This window comes from Sodiomyces alcalophilus (genome assembly GCF_042370955.1).
Source record: "Sodiomyces alcalophilus JCM 7366 unplaced genomic scaffold ACRALscaffold_3, whole genome shotgun sequence".
NCBI classification, from domain to species: Eukaryota; Fungi; Ascomycota; class Sordariomycetes; order Glomerellales; family Plectosphaerellaceae; genus Sodiomyces; species Sodiomyces alcalophilus.
In genome coordinates this window covers 610044-632781 of record NW_027263534.1, presented here as the reverse complement: position 1 = coordinate 632781, position 22738 = coordinate 610044, and the positions used below count along the sequence as shown (strand labels likewise).

Sequence of the window (22738 nt, the reverse complement as noted above, 5' to 3'; positions counted from 1 at the left end):
TTAGTTTGTTGCATTCTCCAGTACCCGTTTTTGGTACGACGACCAACTGCTTCGTGCGCTGTACTTCGTAACTCATGTATAGGTAAGGCAGGGAGTGAACGTTGGCAATTTTGGACAAGACATTATAATTTCACATGACTTTACGGCAAACTTTCAGTTTCCCTTTTGTAACACTTTATACCCGAATGTGCAACGAGGACTCTGTTCTCTCATTTTCGCCCTTTTTTACTCCGTACACTACTTTGACTCAATCTTTCCAGGCCCTTGTCCCTTCATTCTCTGCTTTCGCCCAAGAACCAACGGTCGACTCTGTTTACGTTGCAAGGGCAAGGCTAATGCGTCGTAAGGGGAAGGTTAGGCAAACGCAGCCCAGACGTTTTTTCTCACGGTTCGTACGTTGTACAACGTACGACCCCAAGTACTTCGTACAGCGTACGTTGTACCTGTATGTACCTTGTACTTCTCCTATCCTGGTCCTGGACCCGCATTGGTTCGCCCGCTACGGTTCATGGCTCCGTTTCCCCCATCCCTTTTCTGTTTTTCTTCCTCTCTTGTCTTACCTGCCTGGGTAATACCACGGTGTGCAGAGTAGCTTTCTATTGTACAAATACGTTGTATACTTCGTACGTTGTATGTGGCACGATACGTAATTGGTAAGAATTGATCTTTACCCTGCTTTCCTAGGGAACTTTGTCTGGATGGTGATCCGCTTTACAAAGCACAGGTAACCGTGCCCGCCCCCGGGTCTTGGGGGATCTGAAGCCTGGGCCTGGCTCCGTGGATCATTGATCGAGTACTCTCATTGATCCGGTGTACCCACTGTAGTGTACCGGCAACCGCTCACTGGTCACTGCAAGACACATGCCCCGTAACAGCTCAGACCCGGCTTTCCATAGTGTATTTGTACCTAATCGAGTTGGAGGAACGTACGTTGGACTCCGTACTTAGCAAGTACAGGTACATCAGCCACTCCACAGCAATCAATTTCCTAGGGTCTCTTGGATCGAACAAGGCCCTTCCTTGCTACAAACCCCCCCTCGTTGCTAATCGCTCTCCGCCTTCATCTTCTTGTCTCCCGCTTCCCTTTTGTCTGTATGTACTCCTTGTTCCTTGCCCACATCGCCTGTATTCGCAAAATAAGGGGAGTACTACCTTGCCATTTACAGGGTACGGAGCACAACAGTGGGCAGAGGGCCCTTTTTTCGCGGGAGGGGAAGAGACAAGTTACTCCCCCTACTTCATTCTCCCTTTCATTATCATCACCTTCTTTTTTCTTTCTTTTTTCTTTTTTTCCATCTTCCCTCTTCTTCTCCTGCGCTGGAATACCAACGGAATTTCGGGTCGAGGCCAGCTGGACTAGGACGGTCCATCTGTCCATTTCACCAACTGGCATTTTTTTTTTCTCCGCCAAAGTCACCTTCTTGTTTCTTACTCTCCTCTTCGCCTTGTCTCTCTCTCCCTTTTGCCGCTCTCGCTGAGACATCATCCTCCCTCGACGACCAGCCGCCCATCCCCCCTCCAATTCATCTTACCAACCGTCCTCGCCCGGCTTATTCGACAGGGCGTCGAATTGGAGCGCAGCGCTCGTCTACATAATTACTCGTTACCTACCGACCAAGTCGAGACAGTTCGACAGCCAGCCACACCGCACTGTGAACGACAACGCTCCCCCGCAACCGTGCCAGCCATCCACATCCATCCGACGGTCTTCCCTCCTTCCGTGTCCCACATGATACTAGGTACTTCTTCGACTACTCGGTCTTGGCTTTCATCGTCTTTCTCTTCTTAGTCGACTAGCGGACATCGCCAATTCGCTCTGAATCCAACACTCGCTCTCTCTAATTTCGCCTCCGATCTTTTTCGTCCGTGCTCACGCTTCCGCCACTTTGTGAGGTCCCGAGTCCTCGGCTCTTGCGCTTGCGTTGCATAGAATCCCTCACGGAGAACCATCCTCTCTCGCTCCTTCAAGCCACCAAGTCCGCCTTGTCCGCCACCGAGTATCTTCCGCGATCCTGCTCGCCCTCCCCACCATCTGCAGCCGCACTGGCGTCGTCACAACTCTCCATCCAGACGATGCCCGCGGGCCGTCCGGCGAAGCGGGCTGCCGACCCGGCTGCTTCAGCTTCCGGCGACGCGCAGCCCGCAGCTACGGCTCCGGCTGTTGTCTCCGCCCCGCCGCACTCGGTTCCCACAGCCCAGGGCAAGGTCAAGCTCCCGCGCATCGACAGCAAGAATCAAGAGGATTTTTCCGCCCAGGTCAAGCACCGCCTGAACCAGTACACCCGGACGGGGCAGGCCTGCGATCGTTGTAAAGTGCGCGCCGGTCACATTACCCATCTGAGGGACCTTTCCCAAAAAAACTGACCGCCCGTCCTGTTTACTTTTAGGTTCGGAAAATCCGATGCGATGCCCTCCCCCAAGGCTGCTCACACTGCCTCCAATCCAACCTCGAATGCTACGTGACCGATCGCGTAACAGGCCGAACCGAACGTCGCGGTTACTTGCAAGAGTTGGAACGCACCAAGGCGGAGATGGAGGAGCACATTCGAGACCTTGAGAAGGTCCTGGCGAACCACGGAATCGAAGTCAAGCCCTGGAACTACGCGCCCTATGGCCATCCGCCGTCGGGCATCACCTACGACCAGCAAGGCCATCCCGTCGAGGACCCCGCCGAGAAGGAGTCGTGGGCCCAGGTCGGCTCCGTCTGGGTGAGAAACCACCAGCACAAGAAGACGCCCACCACCAAGAGCATCACCCGCGCCCGCTACGTCTCGCCCCCGGCCGCCCTCCACCTAGGCGTCGGGCCCGACAGCGCCCCTCTGAGCTCCATCAAGGGCACCCAGCTGACCATTCTGGGAACCACCATCGACCTTGCTTCGTTCGACGTGCCCGACATTGACGAGCCCAGTCCGGGCGCCGAGGTGGCCCAGCCGCTGTATAACAAGTCGATCCAGGCCTTTCTACAGTCCATGATGAACATCAATCCACAGCAGCACGTCGAGCTCCCGCCGAGGGAAGAGGCCTTTAAATGTTCCGAATGGTACTTCTTCATCGTCTTTCCGTTCCTTCCCGTTTTGCACAAGCCGACCTACATGGCATTGGTGAGTAGCTTGGCCTCCTTTTCCCTTCCCTTTCGTTTTCTTTTCTCGTCGTCACCCTACCTTCGTGTGCTCTCTCCGCTGACCCGCGGCTCTGACCTGGACAGCTGGCTCGTATCTACGACGACCCGACGTTCGAGCCTTCGACCCCGGAACTCGTAATAGTACATATGGTCTTGGCCATCATCTACTACCAACAAGCCATGAGAAGCCCACAAAGCGCCGTCGACGCCAACGACCTTTCGAATCGCCACTACCACTATGCCGTCGGCAAATTCTTCGATCTCGCTTCCATTCCCTCGGTGACGGCGGTCCAAGCCATGGCCATGATTGCCGCCCACGGCCGTAGCTTTCCCAAGCCCGGCGTCGGCTCCCTCGTGGCCAAGATTGCCATGCATCGCGCCATCGACCTGAACCTGCACCGGTCGATTAAGCGGCCCGGCGAACCGACCGACCTGAACAACGAGATCCGCAAGCGCACTTGGTGGACGATTCTGGCCGTTTCCGTCACCCTGGACGGTCGTTTGGGTCGACCCATGCCCATCGCGGTGGAGGAGTATGACGTGGATTTCCCCGAAGCCATCGCCGACGAGGCACTCACCGAGGACGGCGTCGATACCACGTCGAAAGCCCAGTGCACGTACCACATCGGCCTGGCGGCGCTCCGGATGACGCCCCTGTTCATGGAGATGTACTCCAACATCTACTCACCCAAACGGGAAACCAACAATTACATACCGGTGGTGCGTGCGTTGGAAGAGCAGTTGGATCAGTGGCGAGCGGATCTCCACGACTCGCTGCAGTCGCCGGGACCTGGCGGCGAGAACCAGATGTACTACCTCTACCTGCAGATGGTCGAGACCGAGTTTCGCCTCTGCCTGCGTCACCCTTCGGTGGCCATGACCAACGACCCCAAGATGTGTGCGGAGAACGCACGCATCTGCGAAGAGGCGGCGGCGCAAATGCTCGACGTCGTCCGGAGCCTGGACAAGCTCAAGTGTCTCGACCTGACCTGGTATCAAATGTCCGTCTACGCGGCGGCCATGTTCACGACACTGGTTGCACACTGGGAGAGGAGATATGAGGCAACCCCGAACGAGATTGCGCGTTTAAAATCCGATATGGAGGACTGGTTGACCATTATCCACTCGATCGCGTCGACTTTGGGTGAGTTGGCAGTTTCATTTTATTTTATTTTATTTTTCATTTTGTTCTTCAACTGACACCAAGGAAACAGGATCCGGTATTCTGATCAGCAGACAACTTAGGGGCAAGGTGGAAGCGACGTTGCAGTGGATCGAGCGCGATCAAAAGGCGAACACGCGCAAACTCCCGACGAGGTCCGCGCCAAAACAAACGCAATCAACGACAGCGGTACCAACAGCGCCGACATCCGAAGTCAAATCGGAGCGACCGGCCGTGACACCACCGTATCCGGCACCGGCACCACCGCCGGTCTCGGCGCCGCCAACTATTCACACAAATGGAGGGCCACCAGCACAGCCGGTGGTGAAAGAATCACCACCGCAACGACATCCACCCCGGTATCATCCGCAGCATCGACAACAGGAACTACAGCATCGTCACCCTCCGTCACAACAACCTCGACAGCAGCAGCAACAACAGCAACAGCAACATCAGCAACAACAACAGCAGCAGCAGCCGCAGCCGCCCCCGCCACACTACTATGCCGATTCCGCTGCTCACAATGGCGGCCACAACGGTGGCCACAGTGCCAACGGCCCCTATCATCACATGCCGTACTCGGAGCCGCCACAACAACCTAGCACGATAGCCCACGCGCCGTCGTACGGGACAAACGCCGGTTACATGTATTCGAGCGGGGCCCACCCCGGACACGGCGTGAACGACGTTCCATCGGTGGACGACAATCCCCTGCTCACCTTTGCGTCCCACGCGACGCAGCATGTCGTGGGCGCGGATGCCAACGCCGATGCGTTCATCTGGCGACAGCCGGCGCAGGGGACCAACTGGCAGGAATGGGCGGCGGCCATGGCGAACAACTCGGACCGGTTCAACACCAATGCCTTGATGGCCATGGGAAGCGTGCCCCCGCGGGATCCCCATGACGCCGTGCCGCACGACGGCTCGCTGCCGCCGGAGATGGCCCCGATGCCCACCGGGCCAGCGACCCAGTGGCCCATGCTTTTGTGGAGCCATCACGGACCGGGGGCGGCCTAAGGTTTGCGAGGTTTACATTCCGTGTACGAACAGTGACTGCGTGGGGTGATGCTGACATGGCGAGGGGTTGCGTTTCCATTAGGGCAAAGAGAAAGAGAAGGAGAAAGGGGCGGGGGGAACATACATACACACGTTGGATAGACAGGTGTCTCCATAGGGGTTTGGGCGTTTCAAAGGGAGCGAGGATGACCGTTACTGGGGAGACGAGGATTATCATTGCTTTTTATTTCCTTCGTTCTGGTGGCAGGGAAAGCTTTTGGTCAAAAGGAAGCATGGTGGAAGACGTGGCGCTGGTCGACCCTATTGTACAACCTTGTGCCTTGTGCGTGGGGAGGACGCACTCGAGTATAAGCTGACGCCGAATACCCCGTCGCAAGCGGCTACGACATTCTTGATCCAGGTAGCGGCGTGTCCATATTGACTATACAGACTATTTGTTAGTATAGTCTTGGTGTTTTACGTTTTATCATTATTCTTTACTATGGCCCCTTGACGCTTGAGTGCGAAGTCATGAAGTAGCTGATGGATTATGAAGCGTATAGTCGAGCGTCTGCGCCAGTTAGTAGCTCGCAGCGACCCTCAGCCTACACGCTCGCTAAACGTATACATAACCTCCAGCAGTTATCGCCGAAACAACGACCGTTCAAGCTTAGGCCGCGAGTCCGGAGGGGCGGGAGAGCGGGGGGTGCCCTAGAGGAATCAGGGGTCATGGGGCCGGCAGCGGATCCGGCAATCAGGGGTAGTTGGGGAGTCGGTATACCAACGGTATAGGTATGCAATAATATGAATGGCATAAGCTATCGATACAAACAAAAGAAAAGAAAAGAAAAACATTGATGATACTCGCAGTCGACTAAGGATAGTAGTTCGAAAAACTGAGGTTTATAAGGGTAAAAGCCTCTTGTTTAGTTAAAACGCCTAAAATAAGTCGCACAGGGAGAACAAGGCAATAGGTAGGGGGACAAAGGAATATAGACATGTCATTATCCATTCTTCTCAATAATGTGTTAGCGTGGTTCAGGGTTGGCATAAGTTGTCCTTTCCTCGAGGGCATCTTCCACAAGTAGAAGGAGTAACTGCCGAACCTACTTCCACGGAAAGAGAGACTGATTTCGTCCAACCCTCCAGGAAGGCGGCTTCGTCAGCCACTTTCCCCTAGCCCGTCGCGACTGCGGGAGGAGCACATTACCCCTCACCCGTACCTGCCCCAGGACATCTGAAGCAGGGGCAACTGGGGCGCACAAGCGGAAAGTGACGTGGCTGGTGGTCTCTAGATCTTCCTTGCCTTCTTCTACCTTGTCTAAGCGGCGACGTCGGTGGTTTGCAAAGACTGACGACTACTGTCCCTCTTTTCCCAGTTGAACATGGACGAAAGAATACAGCCAGCCGCTCAGCCAGAACCTGAAGGCACTACGCCTGGCGAGTTCAAGGAATCATTCATTTACTGAGCCAACAACGAAAGCCTACCAGTTAACCCGTCATCTTACCGTTAGATCCGTTCCATCTCCCCGACCATGCAGGTCATTTACCGTCTCACCGAATGCGATAGAAGATGGAAATTAACTCGCTTTCTTCCGAGCGGATGATATCCTTTTCCGGTCTGCCAGCCGCCTTATAGATTTCCGTACGTTGAATATACGCCCGAATTCGAAAGATGGGACACCCCATAAAGTGTAGACGCCGACGTTCACACGCGCTTGTGATGTCTCAGCCCTGTCGATGGTGTTGTTCCAGCGATACGCGTGTTGAACTACTTTTGAAGCTCCCTGCCCTGACCAAAGTGCCTGCCCCTGCCCAGGTATCGCTGTCTTCGCGCGTACGTGGAAACCAATCCCTCGAGCTTGGCTTTGCGACTTTTCCAAGAGTTGTCCCAGGAAGATTCCTGCTCGTCTTGGTGTCGAGCGTCAACTGCATGTATCGGTGTTTGATATAAAAAGACGAGACTCATCGTAAGGATCCTGCAGTATTGTATGCCAGCTTCAAAGTTCACCGACAGGCCCCCAAAGCGAGTCATATCTTTAGAGCCGAAAGAAACAATCACAACCGTCGCGATGCGAAATTGAAGACGAGCATATAGCAGACATTGGCATCATCTCATTATGCGGAGGATCCGAAAACAAAAAGGGACCAAAAGAAAGAAGAAAAGAACCTAATGGTACACCAAAAGCCCAGAAACAAGGTCAAGGTCATCGACAATCCTCGACCAAAGCCATCAGGGAATTCACGACAAGGACCCAAGGCCAAAATACTACTTGCACACCAGGGTGTCTAGGATCCCCCAAACTCCATAGCCGTAAAACTCCATGTCAAAGAGATACACTCCCCAAGGTGAATCACAAGGACAAAGTAAACTATCACCGCCATCCAACACTGGCCCTGACAGCGCCGTCCTTCCCCCTGGTAGCCGGACCAGCCATGGTACCCATACCACCAATAGTGACACGCCTGTTCCTGGCCTCTCCGCCGACGATACTCGCCTCGGGACTACCCCCCTCGGTAGTCGCCACCGCAGCAGGACCACTACCATGGGAAAGACCCGCGCCGGTCGACCGCATACTGCCGCCAAAATTCATCCTCCTCGCCTGGCCGGGTGTGAATCCGCCACGAAACTCGGGAGGCGAGCACGTAATAGGCGGCGACCTGCGCCGCTCGGCGCTCATCCTCCGATGGCGCGAGATGCCGTTCGCCGAACCGGACGAGCCCGAAAAGCTAGACGAGGCGCGCTGGTGGTGACCCATCCTCTCGAACCCAATCGAAGAGACCCGCCGGCCGTGGGACGACGAGGACGACGTGGCCGCCCCGGGCCCGGCCATGGACATGGACATGGACGACATCCTGCGCCCGCCGGCCTTTTTGACCGAGTGGAGCGCCGAGCGCAGTTTCTGCGCGTCAATCGTCGGCGTGCCGTTGTCGGAATCGGAAGAGTGGCCCGATAGCAAGGACGAGGAGGACCACGATGCCGTCGGCGGGTTATTCTCGTCCGGGACGCCGCCGGGGAGGAGCGAAGGTCGCGGTGGGCTTAGCCGGGCGATTCTAGAGCCGTGGGACGACGCCACCGCCGACGACAGGTTGGAAGATCGCGACACGTCCAGCGACCTAAGCGGCGCGAGCTGATCTTCGCCCCCGTCATCCGCGCTGGAGGGCGACGGTGATGGTGACGACGACGAGGATGTGAGGCGGAGGGAGAAGGTGGGGGGCGACGGGTGAGGCGAGCCGCCTTGCGTCGACATGGAAATCCTCGCGCCCTTGCTCAAGAAGCCCGCCTGAAACCTGTTGGGCTTTGCCGGCAGAATGGTGGTGGTCTCGGGGAGCTCGATCGACGGGCTAGAATGGGCGACATGGGCCGGTGCGGGCGACAGTGCTGCTGGGGATGCGGGTGCGGGTGCGGGTGCGACCAGTGCTGTCGCCGTAGTGGTTGTGTTTTCCTGCGCTGGTGCCGGCTCCGCCTCTTCTGCCGCCTCTCGTCCTTCCGCCTTCTGCTCCTCCGCCTTCTGGGCAAAAGACGCCAGCGGCGAGACGGGGATGCCGGACGGCCGCCTCGCCCCGACCAACCCGCGCTGCTGCTCCGGCGTCGAGTCGTACATCTTGGGCGTCTTTTCGTAGTCGGCCAAGGTGCCTTCCTCCGTCTCGTCGTCTCGCCACCGCACGGTGCGTTTCGACGGCGACCTCTTCTTCATGGGTGAGAAGACTACCGATACTCCCTTACGAGCATTCAGCGGCTTCCGTCGGCGCGGCGTGCCCTTGAGCGGCGAGGTGAACACGGGCTGCGATAATGCCGGGAGGCCCGTCGCAGCTCCTGCCGCTGCCGCCGCCGCCGGGAACGGGAGCGGCTGGATAACCGCGGCCGGACCCGTCTTCTTCCTCTTGGGCGTGCCGCGCTTGCGAGGCGAAAACTTCTCCACGGGCAGCGGGATGGTCCCGTCCGGCTTGACCACCTGGGAGGCGGCCGAGAAGCCCACGTCCAGGAGCCGGTTGATGATCTGCTTGGCGTGGGCCACGGCGTCGTGCTCGTTCATCTCCAACGTCTCGGCGAGCGAGGACAAAATGTCAAACTGCGCCGTCAGGAGGACCTGCACCGCCGCCGCGTCGCCGGCCTTGTCCGAGTCGAGCACCTCCCTGTACGCCTCGCGCCCGAAGCTGGCCTTGAGCACCTCCACCTCCCGCGTCAGGTTGGCCACCTCGCCGCAGTCGGTCGTCGCGTTTTCGCCGTCCAGCAGCTGCTTGATGCTGTGGTGGAGCGCCGTGTCGAGGGCGCGTTCCCAGTTGAACTTGTCCAGTCTTTGCCGGATGTGGTGACGGCTGTTCTCCAGCTCGGCCAGGATGCCCTGGGCCGTCTTGCGGATGGCGAAGAGGTTCTGCGGCATGGCCGCGTCGTGGTCGCCGCTGCCACCGCCAACCCTGGCGTCGCAGATGGCATCGAACGAGGCGAGCCACGCGGACAGCAGGCCGATGCGGCGCTCGAATCCCCTGAGCTTCTTCATGCTGGCGATCTTCTCCTGCCGTTCGGCCGCGGCGTTGTCGTAGGCCGCCCGGATCCTCTGGATGCCCTCGCGGGCCACCGCGTCGCGCCTCTCCTGCTGCTTGCGGAACTTGGCAAAGAAGACATTCTCGGCGTCCTTTTGCTGGGCCTTGAGCTCGTTGATGAGGGCCATCTGCTCGTCAATCTTGACCAGGTAGTCCTTGACGTGGCGGTTGACGTTGAAGACGTTGCGGGTGACCTTGGTCTGGATGTTCTTGGCGCGGTTGGCGTAGCGGAGGGTGTTTTGCGTCTCGTCAAAGTGGATGCTCGAGGGGCTCACGCAGACGATCATGACCGTCTTGCAGTTGCCGCCGAGGGAGAACTTGAGCAGGCGGGTGAGCTTGCTGTTCCGGTAGGGGACGTGGTTGCGCTTGCGCGGGTCGCAGAGGGCGTTGATGCAGCTGCCGAGAGCCAGGAGCGACTTGTTGATGTTGGCGCCCTCGAGCAGGCGCTCGCCGCGGTTCTTGGTGGCGCTGGCGCGCTCACTGCCGGCGAGGTCGATGATGCTGAGGGTGGCCATGGTGTGGGGCTCGTTGACGTCGGCGTTGCGGTCCCGCTGGGCCACGTTGACCTGGAGCACGGCGTGCGAGCGGGACGAGACGGCGTTGGCCTCGGTGGGCGACACGGTGCGGTACTCGTTGCCCTGGACGATCATGTCCATGACCTCCTGCACGTCCTTGGGGCGGTGGCTCGTCAGGCCGGCGACGGAGACGGCCTGGTTGGAATCCTCGCGGAGCATCAGGCCCTGCTTGCTGCCGCCGGGCACGAGGAGGTCGCGGATGGTCTCGTTGTAGATTTCGAGGTAGGAGAGGGTGACCTCGGTGATCTTGTCCTGGCTCCGTTCGTCAATCTTCTCGAAGAGCTCCTGCATGGTGAGGAAGATGATGCCCGGCTGCTGGGCGGAGCCGGTGATGGTGTGGGTTTTTCCGCAGCCGGTGGCGCCGTATGCGAAGACGGTGGCGTTGTAACCGTCGAGGATGCTATCGAGGAGGTTCTTGGTGGTGGCCTCGTACACGTCGTTCTGGGTGGAGTTTTCGTCGAATATTCTGTCGAAAGCAAAGACCTGGTCTTTTACTTTTTTGCCGTTGGGGACGACTGATCTGGAGAATCTCTGGACGGGGTTGTCTTCTGGAGGGTCGAAAACACTAGGATGGCAAGCGTTAGAAGGAGCGGAAGAAGAAAAGACGTTGAAAAAAGAGGAGGGGGAAACTGACAGGCACCTGTCATCGACGACTTTGATGACGGATCGAATGCCGCGGGTATTTAGTTTGGGTGTGGGGACGGCAGCGAGAGAGCCATCACCGAGGAAGATGTTGCCATCATCGTTGCGGGTTCTGTTCAAGTCAGTGTAAGATATTGTTTCGGGTAACGACAGTCGACGGGAGGCATACATCTGCGCTGCCTCGCGGATTGTAAAGGGTCGCACGCGAACTGAAGAACACAGAACGGGTTAGCGAAGTTGTCCAAGTGACGCGGCGTGGCGATGGCGAGGAGGATAATGGAAACAAACCTGCGACGGTGATGGACGAAGCTCCTGGTTTGGTGCGCGACATGTCGAGTTGGCTGTGAAGGTATATATCCGAGGTTATTCAGTTGCTCGACTCGGAGAGGCCTCGTCTCTGCCTTGTCCCTCGAGGAGAATGGATCGCTGGTGGACGAGGATCGAGGTCGAGGGCCAAGGCAATGGAAGGATAGAAGAAGAAGAAGCTGGGAACCAGTGACAGTCGAATATGTCTCATGAAAAGTCAATGGTAAAGGGGAGTGCCAAAGAAAGAAGAGAAAACAAAATGCCAAGGCACGTCGCGTGAGTCTTGAGTGGTCGGCTGTTCATCGACGATGCTGTCGTCGGGATATGTTGAGGGGAAGTTGGACGTTGAGAGGCAGCAAGTAAATAAGAATAAGGTAGAGGTCCCTGAGGTAAAAAGGGTCGGTACTTGCTGTTGCTGCCACTTTCCGCGTACGTGCAAGTACTTGTTAGAGTCGGGGGTGAACAGCGTGACGTTTGTTTTCGTTGTGGGGCTCCAGGGGCCTCGTTGCCGCGACAACCGGAGCCTTGCTATTTGGGCGGTTTCACTTGTCTTGAAGCCACATGGAAGCCACGGCAGTCACTGTGACCAGCCACTCTCGTCAGCCACTGGGTCAGCCACAACGACATTAGCCACAGCAGCCCCTCTACCAGATGCCTCACCTTTCGTCTCTTGTCCTTTTCCTCCCTTCAACACCACGCTGGCATCTCCCTCATGACCGCGAATACACTCCCCTTCTTTCTTCTGTTATCATGTTTCTATTCTACATTTAAATGTATCTCCCTTCCACATCTTTACTCCTTGCAACACCATGATACCACAACATAGTGATGTTGGCATCACAGACGAGAAGACGACCCGAAGGCCCCATCCGTTGTGAACTCGCCTGATGGACAGAGAATCATTACGCAGGATACCATTACGATTGCGAGTGACGATGCAGCTAAGTGAAAGATGTTATTACTTCAATAATCACACCACGAAAAGATAGCTAGATATACCGAGACAAACCATCACTCATCACCACTCGTCTAACACAATCAGAGCGTCATGAAGAAGCCCAGGACAAGAGGAAGGAAGGCCAGGCCAAGCCCCATGGAAGAACCACCCGCACCGCTCTCCTCCACGACGCCCCGGGTATCGTTGGCACTCAACGCACCCACAATGCCAGGGGTGCTGGCGAACGAGGTGCCGTCGTACTCGCCCCTCTTGTCCCGTCCGACGAGGAAGCTCTCGGGCGGGCCGAGGTACGACTTGCGCACGCCGCCGAGGTCGACGACAATCTTCTGCACCACCAGGTTCGGCATCAGGGCCCAGATGCGGAGCGTGTAGGCCCCCGCGCGCGGCACCTCAAAGGTGGACGTGGTGTAGCCGCCCGTCAGGCCCCACACCGAGTCGGCCACGGCGCCGTCCCAGCCCACGGGCATGTTGCCGCCCACGTTGGGGCCGATGGGCTGCACGCGGTCGGGCTCGGGCTGCTCCTCGCCCGTCGGGAACAGCACCACGGCGTACTCGAGCGGGTTGCCGTCGCCCAGGTAGTTGGCCGCCGGCGAGATGTAGAGCGTCACGTTGGCCGCCGAGTGGTTCGTGAAGAGGTACAGCGAGTACTCGAGCGCCGGGCCCTCGCCCAGCTCCAGCTTCTCCGTGTTGAGGGGGAAGAGGCCGACGCCCGAGTGGGTGCGGCCGTAGTTGGGGAACAGGTGGTATTCCGGCCCGTCGCCGTGGTGGTGGTGGCCGTCGTGGCGCCGTACGAGGGCGGTCGCGTTGGGGGGGAGATGATCATGGTGATCATCATGACCATGGTCGTCGCCCGTCTTGTTCTGCGCCGGGTAGACGGACTGGTAGTGCAGCGCCTCAATGGCGACGTGGCCGTCCGACTCGACGAAACCCTCGGTAAAGTTGTCCGGGAGCAGGCGGTTCTCGACGGTGACGACCACACGCGGCTCGTCGCCGGCGTACTGCTCGAAACCGCGGCAGTCGCTCGTAAAGTCAATGTACACCTCGGACGTGCTGGGAGCCGCCGGCGCCTTCTCCCAGTCGACACTCACGAAAATGCGCGTGTCGGAGCCGTTGTCGCCGCCGACGGAGCCGTTGTACACAGACAGGTTGATGTAGTCCTCCTGGGGCCTGGCGAACCAGTTGCACGGGTTGGGCCCGCGGTGGAAGACCTCGATGTACCTGTCGACGGCGCCCCAGGGATCCAGGGGCAGGAGGAACAGGTCGTTGGTGGAGAGCGGGTGCCACTGGCTGTCGCCCTGGGCGCTGGCGTTGGAGCCCTCGACGGTGACGCCCCACTCGCCGCCGAGCGACGGGAAGACGTCCTGGACGAAGCGCATGTCCGGGAGGGTGTTGCGCATGGGCTGCTGCCAGTAGTCGTAGCCGAGATGGGTCTGGTCGAGCATGTGGGCCCACTTGCCGTCCAGCATGTCGTTCCAGCGCTGGGTCAGGTTGGAGTCGTCGTACATGAGCTGCAGCGAGTCCCAGATGACGTCGTTGGCGGCGTTGCGCTTCTGGTTGGCGTAGAGCTGGTTCCGGGCGCCGTTGATCTGGATCTTGTGGACAATCTCGCCGGCGAGCACGGGGTGCAGCACCATCTGGAAGAAGGCGGGCTGGTGGTCCTCGTCGAGGGCGTCGTAGACGGCCTGGGTGTCGTCGGCGAGGCGGGCCCACTGGGCCAGGACGGCGTCGGCCTCGCGGTAGTTGATGACCGAGTAGACGTGCGGCTCGAGGAGCTCGTACTTGCGGCGCGCGGCGTACATGCCGTAGCGGATCATGATGTCGACGACGTGGTCGACGTGGTCCGGGCCGAACTCGCGGCGGGTCCAGTCGGCGAGCCACTGCGGGGTGGAGTGGACGTTGTACAGCTCGGCGTCGTAGGCCATGTCGAGGAAGTGGTTGATGGGGATCTCCTTGGGCTTGATGTCGCCGACGTTGACGATCCAGATGTCGCGGGCGTGGCGCTCGTAGGCGAGGTGCATCTGCTCGGCGGTCTTGTCGAGCTGGATGGTGTTGATCCACTTGTAGTCGCGGGGCCCGCCGACGTAGTCGAAGTGGTAGTAGACGCCGGCGCCGCCGGAGCGGTCCGTCTCGTTGGCGAGGGGCAGGCGGCGGATGTTGCCCCAGTTGTCGTCGGCCCAGAGGAGGGTAATGTCCTCGGGGACGACGAGGCCGCGCTCCTGGTACGACTGGACCTCCTTGTAGAGGCACCAGAGCGAGGGGACGTCGGAGGGGTGGTCGATGCCGAGGCCGTCGACGAGGATCTGGCGCTGGTTGTCGACGAGGGTCTCGAGCATGTCGACGATGGCGTCGATGCCGAGGTCGCCCTCGATGGCGGTGTCGCCGGTGCCGCGCATGGCCATGGTCCAGAGGCTGTTGCGGGCGTAGGGCTTGGCGCGCTGGACGCCGTAGCGGAAGTAGTCGTCGATGGTGTCGTTGTTGGTGTTGTACTGCCAGGCGCCGTCGTAGAAGGAGCCAAACTCGTTTTGGGCGCGCATCATGGGCTCGGTGTGGGAGCCGCCGAGGACCATCTCGTAGGCGTCGAGAAGCGGCTGGTTGAGGGGGTCGTCGACGTAGACCATGTTGCCCCAGAGGGCGGGCCAGAGGTAGTTGGCGCGCAGGCGGAGGAGGAGCTCGCTGACGAGGGCGTAGAACTCGTGGTTGTAGGGGGCGGCGTCGTTCCACGTGTTGTTCCACTGGGTGCTGCGTTTGTTAGAGATGTGGGAGAAAGGACAAAAGGGGGACACTCACGCGACCCAGCTCGACAGGCCAGGCTGCTCATCGTTGATGAAGATGCCGCGGTACTTGACCGAAGGCGACTTTTGGACCTTGCGGTCCGGCAGGACGTAGATGGACTCGGCCTGGCGAGTCGGGACGTCGGCCCAGAAGTACCAAGGACTCACACCAATCTGCTCGCTGACGTCGTAGAGGCCAAAGATGGTGCCGCGGGGGTCGCTGCCGGCGATGACGAGGGCGCGGGCGACGCCGTCCATGGGGTTCTCGACCAGCTGGCTCACGAAAGCCTCCCACTGGCCCTCGACCTCGCTGACGTCGATGGACCCGGCCTCGATGAGCTGGTCGATGATGCCGGAGGTGCCGATGGTGCCGGCGATGATGACGGTGTTTTCGGGGTCGGGGTCCGCGTACTCCGGGCCGGAGAAGGAGTCTTCGTCCAGGGTTTTGAACTATTCGGATTAGCATCCCAGAGACGCCGTGGATATGGAAAGGGAGGGCCAACGTACAACAGTGTTGTCAGACACGTCGACGGGACGAAAGGTGTACTTGGCAGGCGAAGCGCCGCTCTTGCCATTGCTCAGGGTAAAGTTGGTACCGGTGGCGCGACCAAAGTCGGCAGCCAGGTCGCCGGCGGCGCGGATGACGCCCCAGTAGTCATTCCCGGAGACGCGGATCTGGCCGGTGCCGACGTCACCGCCGACGATCTGGAAGGCGCCGTCGGAGCTCTCAAAGGAAACGATGGGCTTTTGGCCCAGGGCGGCGACCCAGGGGACGAGCCCCGAGAGGACAGCCAGCGACAGGGACTTGAAGCTGAGTCCTGTCATGGTGGGACCTGAGGAAAAGGTTGGGGCTTTTCTTTGGTCTCCCAGACGCACAAGATGGTCAATGGTAGGGGGAGAGGGCTCAGAAAACGAGCAGGGACAGAGGCGGGCGAGGGATATATAAGTCCGGAGAGCTGCAGGGGAGGGGAACCATCACGTCGTACGCATGGCCCTGGACCGAATTCCGGGGCACGATGTACGAATGCTAGACGACCCAACTGAGGGCCTGTATGTGCGGTACGATATAGCATGGCATGGCATGGGGAGTCGACCGGGTTCGTCTACTGGACAATCACTTCTCGACCGATGCGGGAGCTCTCCACATGCAGGTCCGGTAGAGAGTAGCCAATGATGGCGTAGAGAGACCATCGAGAGAAGTTGGAGAGCAGAGACGGTACTCAGGGGGCGTACAACGATGCTCCGGTCCACCGTTGGGCAGGCATTGCCTTGGTAAGCTTGGTAAGGATCATAGAGGACGGTACGTGGTTCACTGGGCTGGGCGCCAATGTTCATCTTTGGCATTATTCCACCAATCTCGGGGCGAATATGGGCTCTGGGGAAACACTGCGGCTTCCCGTTCCCCGTGGAGTCTTGAGGTAAGTCTAGCAAAGCAAAGGGCAAAGAGCAAAGGGAGCCATTGACAGCCGACTTGGCAACTGGACGCCACCGAGCGTGGGGCGGGAGTTGGTGAGGAGCCGATGGTGGCGTCAGGCCGGCTCGGTCGGGAGACGTTCCGTTTACTTGGTCTCGTTGAGGCATGTCGTGGACTTGTGCGTCTCCTGTTGAAGGGAGGCTACTGAAGATATGCTTGGACAGTCTATTACTCTGAGATGGTGGTTGTCTTGACGTCCAAGATATAGGAGTGTCAGGTCAGGGGCAACAGCTCAACGACAACCAACGTACAGCATCACCACTTCCTCGACGGCATGGACACTAGCCCTTCCAAGAAACGCCTTCCGGGGCTAGGGGGAACCGCAGCGGGGACGAAATGTGCCGGGGTATGATGGACGGTGGGGTGGTCTCCTATTTAGCCGTACCTGTGGACCAGACAGAGGCCGGGGTGTAATGAGGCGATCCAACCTGCATTGACGCAAAAGGAGAGGCTGGAGAGAGACGCTCCGTACGACCAGGTCGACTGAGAGGGCAACCTGGGCGTCCAAGACGGTAAAAGTGCGATTGGAGGACCGGGACAATTGTCCGTTGCATACAACGTACAACGTACAACGTACGCTGACGTTGTATTCGAGTGGGTTCTAGGGCATGCAGAGGAGCACACACGTCGTCTCTCATGTGGGATTCAATGAATGCTGATGTGATGTCGGGGCGCATCAGGAGCGTCGCATCGCAAGACGGACGCCGATGATCGAGGAATATACAGAGGACCATGGAGTACAATAGAGTCGATCAAGCATCTCATCCATTCCCCTTGGTCGAGTAGTCCATAGTCGTACATTGCCTGGTGCTCCGACGACAAATACAACGCTTATTGCGCCTATGCACCTCCTCTCTCGCCACCTACAAGACAAGATTCCATAACTAACCGACAGATCAAAGACAGACTATGACACGGGCGGCACCCACGCGTACCGGGGCAGCTGCGCAATCCGCTCCTCGGGACTGATACTGTCGTCCGAGTACACCATCCTGCCGCCCTTTTTCGGCTTTTTCTCCGTCGCACCCTTCGCCGCCGCCGCCTTTTCGCCCTCCTCGGGTTTCCGCCCCGGTTTGACCCCGGATTCCGCCATGCGGATGAGCTGGTCAATCTCGTCGCCCACTGCACCGCCTGCTGCTGCCGCCGCCGTGTTTTCGTACGGGCGCTGTGGTAGCCCGGGAGGCGGCTCGACGCTGCCCGGCGGCCTCGAGGGGAGCGACCCCGCCACGGGGTACCCGGCGTATCCGCCCGCCGGGTATGCCTGTTGCTGGTATGTCTGCGCGCCGGGCGGGACGGCGGCACCGGTCGCCGCGGGGAACTGTTGGTCGGTGGGTGTGGCGCCATAGGGAGCCTGAGCGGGAGGAGGGTAGGGTGAATTGTTCTAGAAGGAAGTCAAGGGTTAGCAGGGGTAACAGTATGGTAGGGAAAACAAAAAACAAAAAGGAAACAAGCGTACAAATGCTCCAGGGCTGGCGCTCGCAGGAGCAGCGGTCACAGTACTCGGGCTGACCCCCGCCGCCTTGGCAGCCGCAATCTTCGCCCGGTGCTCGGCCAACCTCTTCTTCAGCTCCTCCGGCGTCTCCATCTTGAGCTTCTTCCTCGGCGGCTTCGCCTGGCCCGGCTGCGGGTTACCCGTGGCGATCCGCCTGTCCTCCTGGGCCTGGTAGAAGTTTTGCACGATGCGCGTGCGGTGCTGTTCGAGGATCTCCTGGGGGATACCCTCCATTCCAAAGATTTCGACATCGAGGCCCTGGCGGTTCGGCAGCGCGTTTTCGACTTGGTTGAGCGTTTCCTTGTGGACTTGGTTCATGTGCACGGAGAGGCCTGCGGAAAAGAAAAGGTACGGTTAAGTTTCGCCTCTAGATAGGACACGACGCGACGTACCTCCGGCTGTGTTGAGACGGCGTCCGCACCGATCGCACTTAAAGTGCTTCGCCTTTTGGTGCGAGATGAGTAGCTTGAGGTCCTCAAAGTCTCGCTCGCCTAGTTTGACACATCAGCATTGGGTCTCTGCGGAAGCAACTGCGGTCGAGCTGGCTCGGAGACGAACAGTAGTAGCACCATGGCCGCGAGAGGACCTCCTCAATGTCGGGATACGAGCGCTTCTTCTTGCCCATCTTGGTCACGGCGTACGGGTCGTGTTATCGATAGAAGGCGAATGTGATATGCGTTGGTATGTCGTCACTGGCGCAGAGGAATCGGACAGCGCGGGTCCGGATTCGGAGGCAATCGAAGGTGTGGGTGGTGAGGTGGTGAACGTTGAGTTGAGGTGTTGGCGTTCAAAGTAGCGCGAAAAGCTGCGATCCAATTGTACCTAGGTACTTACATAAGGTACCGTTGGTGGTCACGTGATCCAATTGACAGCGTAACGTCCTGGTCTCTGAATTGCTTCATTCCCTTTGCTCAGCTGTCCTTCTGTCGCCTACCGGTAATTTCACTGCAGGACTCGTATTATCCGGACGCAGGTCGAATTCCGTGACGTTTAATCTTGGTATATAATAACTGGATACCGCCATTCCAACCGAGTCCGAAGCACGACATGGCCAGCAGTCGCGATTATCAGTTGACATTTCATACATGCCTATAGTCGGATGAATTAATGTATCACGCATCACTACTGTATCTTGTACGATGGATGAAGACTTGGCTTTGACTATCATTGTCCAGCTAAGGCCTTTGGTGCAGATAAAGCCATGGCTCCCCCTTCATTACCCATGATGAACTCGGTCGACTAAACCTCATCCTCAACCCCTTTAGATGAGCTAGAACGAAACTTGTCGACCAGTCTAGAATACCACCCAGCCTTTCCTTTTGCATAGAGCCTCATCCCCGTCACCAGATACTGGCGGCGTTACGGACAGCGTCAGTGGGAAATCCCCAAACATCTCCCACGGCCCAGCGAACGCCGTCTCCCAATCAATCACACCAAGGATGCCATAATTGTCGTCGACAATGATGTTGTTGTGCCCAAAATCACCGTGGCAGAGTGGAAAAGGGCCGCGGTCGTGTGCAGATATCTTGTCAGCTAGTCCAGCAATGGAATCCGTGAAAGATAGAACCGAGGGGACGATCTCGTCGGCATATGGGCCCGATGCACTCCGTAGTTGATCCGTCGTCATACCGAACCGAGTTGTAGCAGCCCACGCCTTGAAGAATGCAGTGGCTGTATCAAACGGACCGCCTATCCCGGGTATTGGGCCTTGCTGATACGTGCCGTCTGGCTTCTTGGAGACGATTGTCCCGATTTGAGGTAACTGGACTGTAGAGAGTTGCACCTGAAGACAAGATGCGACCACCGTGACATCAGTCATGTGTCTGCGTCTAAAGAACGGTTAGAGGACTCACATGGATCCTTGATAGAGCCCCCAGAAAGGCCTGTTTGCGTTCTGGTGGTATCTTCATCCCCAAATCCATTCCAACATTCCCCTCCAAGCAGTCCATGAGCATGAATGGAGCTCCCACGTCACAGTGGCTACGTGCTTCAACTGCATGAACTTTGGGTATAGGTATACTGGTCCTCTCTTGTACCATAGACATGGTGTTGAATTCGCATGATGTCCTGGTTTCCATGGCCGTTGTCGCAACCGTGTTCGAGAGAGGTGGCATCTGAAGGCGTGCGACCCATCGTTTCCCATCTGCGAATTCTATGATTCGTACCATATGGTTATAGCCCAGGCCGATATCTGGGAGAAGCACGCAAGGGATGCCATCTCGCTTTTTGGCGGTATAGTCCAGGAGCCCACGCCAATTTACCCTGGCCAAGAATCCCTCGGCACGCGAACGTATGGGACCGTCTCGTAACGAGGAAAAGTACGTCCATTGGTATCCTGAAAAGGCTCTGGGCTTTTCTTTAGACGCGTCAGTGCTGTAAATGGATCGGTGCCATGTCTGGGCAAGCTTACCAGAGGTGCTTCCGGGAGACGCCTGGTCACCATGGTTGGTCTCCATCGCGTTCCCTGGGTTTGCCCTGATCGTGGTCTTGAATACAACGTTGGATGCGGTAGATGTACTGTCGAGGATGGAAAATAGAAAGGAAAAAGACATTCCAAGCCGAGGAGAGTGCGGGACGGCAACTGAGCAAACAAAGACTCTGCTCAAGCACGTTAGGCAGTCATCGTTCCTCATGCTCTGGTATCGGTCAGTTACACGAACGTTGCATAAGACAGTCGTATAGAACCACCGTATTTCTTGTCGATCGCCGACAATGGTATCACATTCTCAAGCAAAGCACTGGGCCACAGCCTTTGCGAAACCAAGCCAAAAAGCTGGAAATATCTAGTAATCGCTTGCCCTGTCGAGTCCTTCTTCCCACCAAACTCCAAAGCCATGCAGTCTTACACGTATGTACGGTGGCTGATACACCATGAGACCCTTCCAAAATCTTTTTTCTTTTTTTTTTCTTCTTCTTTTCTTAATGGAGATGAATGTAGAGACGCCCTCTTAATGTGGCGGCTTTAGGCCAACCCTCTTGACGTGGATATGCGTCGTCCTCCCGTCAAACTTGCGCGTCTTGGGATTCCAGCTCGTCTCGACCTCGGCCACGACGACGCTCTTCTCCGTCTCGACCTCGACGTACCCGCCCACGCGGATGGACCCCCGCGGCGGGAACGCCGGCGTCGGTTGCCACGTCTTGCCCAGCACCTTGCGGAACTCCATAAACGGGCCCGACGACATCCCCCGCACGCCGTCGACGTGCGACGACATGGCGCCGTTGAGGAACTTGGTCCGCCCCCCGCTGCGCACCGTGTCCGACGGCCGCGCATCCGCCGCCTTGTCGACCGCGTTGTCCTGGGGCGGGTCGACGGGACTGCCGCCGTCTGGCGTCTGTCGCCGGCTCGTGGGAAGTTTGGACCGCGCCACGGCCTCCATCATCGACTGCGGCGTGGCGGGCGGCGGCTGCGACGCTTGGAAGCCCAGCGCCTTGGTCAGCTCGGCCCAGTGCTGCTTGACCATGGCCGTCGTGAACGCCCAGCTCGACTGCGCCACGGCCACGGGCCACAGGATCGACTGTAAGCGAAACACCGTGTAGGAATCCACTGGTTCCGTTGCCCAGTAGATGCCCATATCATCGACCAAGATGCTACAAAAGTCAGTGATGGTCAGACATGAAAAGAAACCGCCCCAACAAAACCGTGGGACAACTCAAAGTCCTTACCCAGAGCGTTGAAAAGTCGGTGATGGCCGGCTGGGAAAGCCGATATCAAGCCAGTATCTCCTGACCCTCGGATTCTTCCCTACATCGCGCCACGAAAACCGTTCGATGGTATCTCCCACCAATTGGGCCAGTTCACCTAGCCAACATATTCCCCGTTAGCATCTTCCCCCAAGCACGGGATGCTCTCTGATAGTGACGTACGTCGTAGCCGCTCCTGCAAGTCGTGATCCCTGGAGATCTCGAGAAACTGAAGCCATTCCGGGTCGGTCGGTTTGTACGGCTTCGCCGGTATTAATGTGGTTGTAAACGGGAAGGCGATGAAAATGGACCCATCCGACTCTTCCTTTTCCTTTTCGATCGCCCTTCTCTCCTTCTCAGACAATGACGCGTATTCCGTCTCGATGTGCCGAAATAAGGGCGTGAGCACCGCCGAGCTGTAGATGTTCCAGCAGAGATACGTGACACCTCCTCCGATCAAGAACGTCCTGTACAGGCAAGTCAGTCATGCGAGACGGGGACAACCAGAGACGAGAGAACCAAGATTTCGACCGGGTGCCATACCGGAACAGGTTTCTCGCCCGGGTCAGCTTGACTCTCTGCACAATAATCGGTTGGCCGCTAGGGGCAGCCCAAGCAGAGAGTCGAGCAGCGCGGATGCCAGCAGATGCCCTGAATAGCCTCTGCATGATGCCCCGGCGCAGGGGTGGTATGATCTCGGCAGTGGACAATGAGGCACGATGTAATTCCTAGGCGCCTTGATGTGTGACGATGGTGGATGCGGGGGAGGCCGCGCCGGTCGCGTGAAAGGGAAGATGGAGCTTTCGTTGAGGGTCTTATAATGAAGATATATGTAAATCGTAAGGGATAAAGTAAATAGAGAGCGCTGGGCACGGTGTGACGGTGGTAGGAGATACTCGGCTTGGTGTATTAATCATGCCCATCACCAGTCTGTCGGATAATCAGAGGGACACGCTTTTCCCGATCGCCACAACGGTCGCCAGTCTCCACAGGCAGGCTGGGCGTGCGGGTGGCT

General features: G+C 58.1%; 6 protein-coding genes across 6 annotated transcripts; 2 read left to right on the top strand and 4 right to left on the bottom strand.

Annotated features, from left to right (window-relative positions):
- Positions 1-2073: 2073 nt before the first annotated feature.
- ACRALDRAFT_2041329 (uncharacterized protein) lies at positions 2074-5300 on the top strand (the record flags this gene model as incomplete). Its single annotated transcript, XM_071021139.1, has 4 exons — positions 2074-2313; positions 2388-3101; positions 3206-4265; positions 4336-5300. 4 exons carry the CDS (start codon positions 2074-2076, stop codon positions 5298-5300), a joined length of 2979 nt encoding a protein of 992 aa, XP_070875729.1.
- Positions 5301-6277: 977 nt separating this feature from the next.
- Positions 6278-6748, top strand: ACRALDRAFT_208609 (uncharacterized protein; the record flags this gene model as incomplete). The annotated part of the gene is made up of 4 exons (XM_071022474.1): positions 6278-6363; positions 6402-6440; positions 6479-6563; positions 6659-6748. The coding sequence occupies 4 exons, from the start codon at positions 6278-6280 to the stop codon at positions 6746-6748; spliced, it is 300 nt and encodes a 99-aa protein (XP_070875728.1).
- A 618-nt stretch (positions 6749-7366) lies between these two features.
- ACRALDRAFT_1075565 (uncharacterized protein) lies at positions 7367-11372 on the bottom strand (the record flags this gene model as incomplete). The annotated part of the gene is made up of 4 exons (XM_071018400.1): positions 7367-10964; positions 11034-11153; positions 11211-11250; positions 11330-11372. 4 exons carry the CDS (start codon positions 11370-11372, stop codon positions 7655-7657), a joined length of 3513 nt encoding a protein of 1170 aa, XP_070875727.1. The 3' UTR covers positions 7367-7654.
- Positions 11373-12028: 656 nt separating this feature from the next.
- Positions 12029-15967, bottom strand: ACRALDRAFT_1048965 (glycoside hydrolase family 115 protein). Its single transcript, XM_071015566.1, has 3 exons — positions 15584-15967; positions 15093-15526; positions 12029-15044 (listed from the first exon to the last, which is right to left on the bottom strand). Exons 1-3 carry the CDS (start codon positions 15899-15901, stop codon positions 12386-12388), a joined length of 3411 nt encoding a protein of 1136 aa, XP_070875726.1. The 5' UTR covers positions 15902-15967; the 3' UTR covers positions 12029-12385.
- Positions 15968-17176: 1209 nt separating this feature from the next.
- On the bottom strand, positions 17177-18825 carry ACRALDRAFT_1092853 (uncharacterized protein). The gene is made up of 4 exons (XM_071019633.1): positions 18601-18825; positions 18435-18533; positions 18007-18374; positions 17177-17931 (listed from the first exon to the last, which is right to left on the bottom strand). Exons 1-4 carry the CDS (start codon positions 18665-18667, stop codon positions 17458-17460), a joined length of 1008 nt encoding a protein of 335 aa, XP_070875725.1. The 5' UTR covers positions 18668-18825; the 3' UTR covers positions 17177-17457.
- Positions 18826-20727: 1902 nt separating this feature from the next.
- Positions 20728-22649, bottom strand: ACRALDRAFT_1075562 (uncharacterized protein). The gene is made up of 4 exons (XM_071018399.1): positions 22267-22649; positions 21907-22190; positions 21706-21841; positions 20728-21630 (listed from the first exon to the last, which is right to left on the bottom strand). The coding sequence occupies exons 1-4, from the start codon at positions 22389-22391 to the stop codon at positions 20991-20993; spliced, it is 1185 nt and encodes a 394-aa protein (XP_070875724.1). The 5' UTR covers positions 22392-22649; the 3' UTR covers positions 20728-20990.
- Between the last annotated feature and the right edge of the window lie 89 nt (positions 22650-22738).

Coding starts and splice junctions, on each gene's coding strand:
- ACRALDRAFT_1048965 (XM_071015566.1), bottom strand. CDS start 15,901: ATGACAGGACTCAGCTTCAAGTCCCTGTCGCTGGCTGTCCTCTCGGGG. Junction 15,527..15,583: donor ACGTGTCTGACAACACTGTT/GTACGTTGGCCC, acceptor TAATCCGAATAG/TTCAAAACCCTGGACGAAGA. Junction 15,045..15,092: donor GGCCTGTCGAGCTGGGTCGC/GTGAGTGTCCCC, acceptor TAACAAACGCAG/CACCCAGTGGAACAACACGT.
- ACRALDRAFT_1092853 (XM_071019633.1), bottom strand. CDS start 18,667: ATGGGCAAGAAGAAGCGCTCGTATCCCGACATTGAGGAGGTCCTCTCG. Junction 18,534..18,600: donor GCGGCCATGGTGCTACTACT/GTTCGTCTCCGA, acceptor GTGTCAAACTAG/GCGAGCGAGACTTTGAGGAC. Junction 17,932..18,006: donor GCGCCAGCCCTGGAGCATTT/GTACGCTTGTTT, acceptor ACTTCCTTCTAG/AACAATTCACCCTACCCTCC.
- ACRALDRAFT_1075562 (XM_071018399.1), bottom strand. CDS start 22,391: ATGCAGAGGCTATTCAGGGCATCTGCTGGCATCCGCGCTGCTCGACTC. Junction 22,191..22,266: donor CGGGCGAGAAACCTGTTCCG/GTATGGCACCCG, acceptor TTGCCTGTACAG/GACGTTCTTGATCGGAGGAG. Junction 21,842..21,906: donor CTTGCAGGAGCGGCTACGAC/GTACGTCACTAT, acceptor TATGTTGGCTAG/GTGAACTGGCCCAATTGGTG.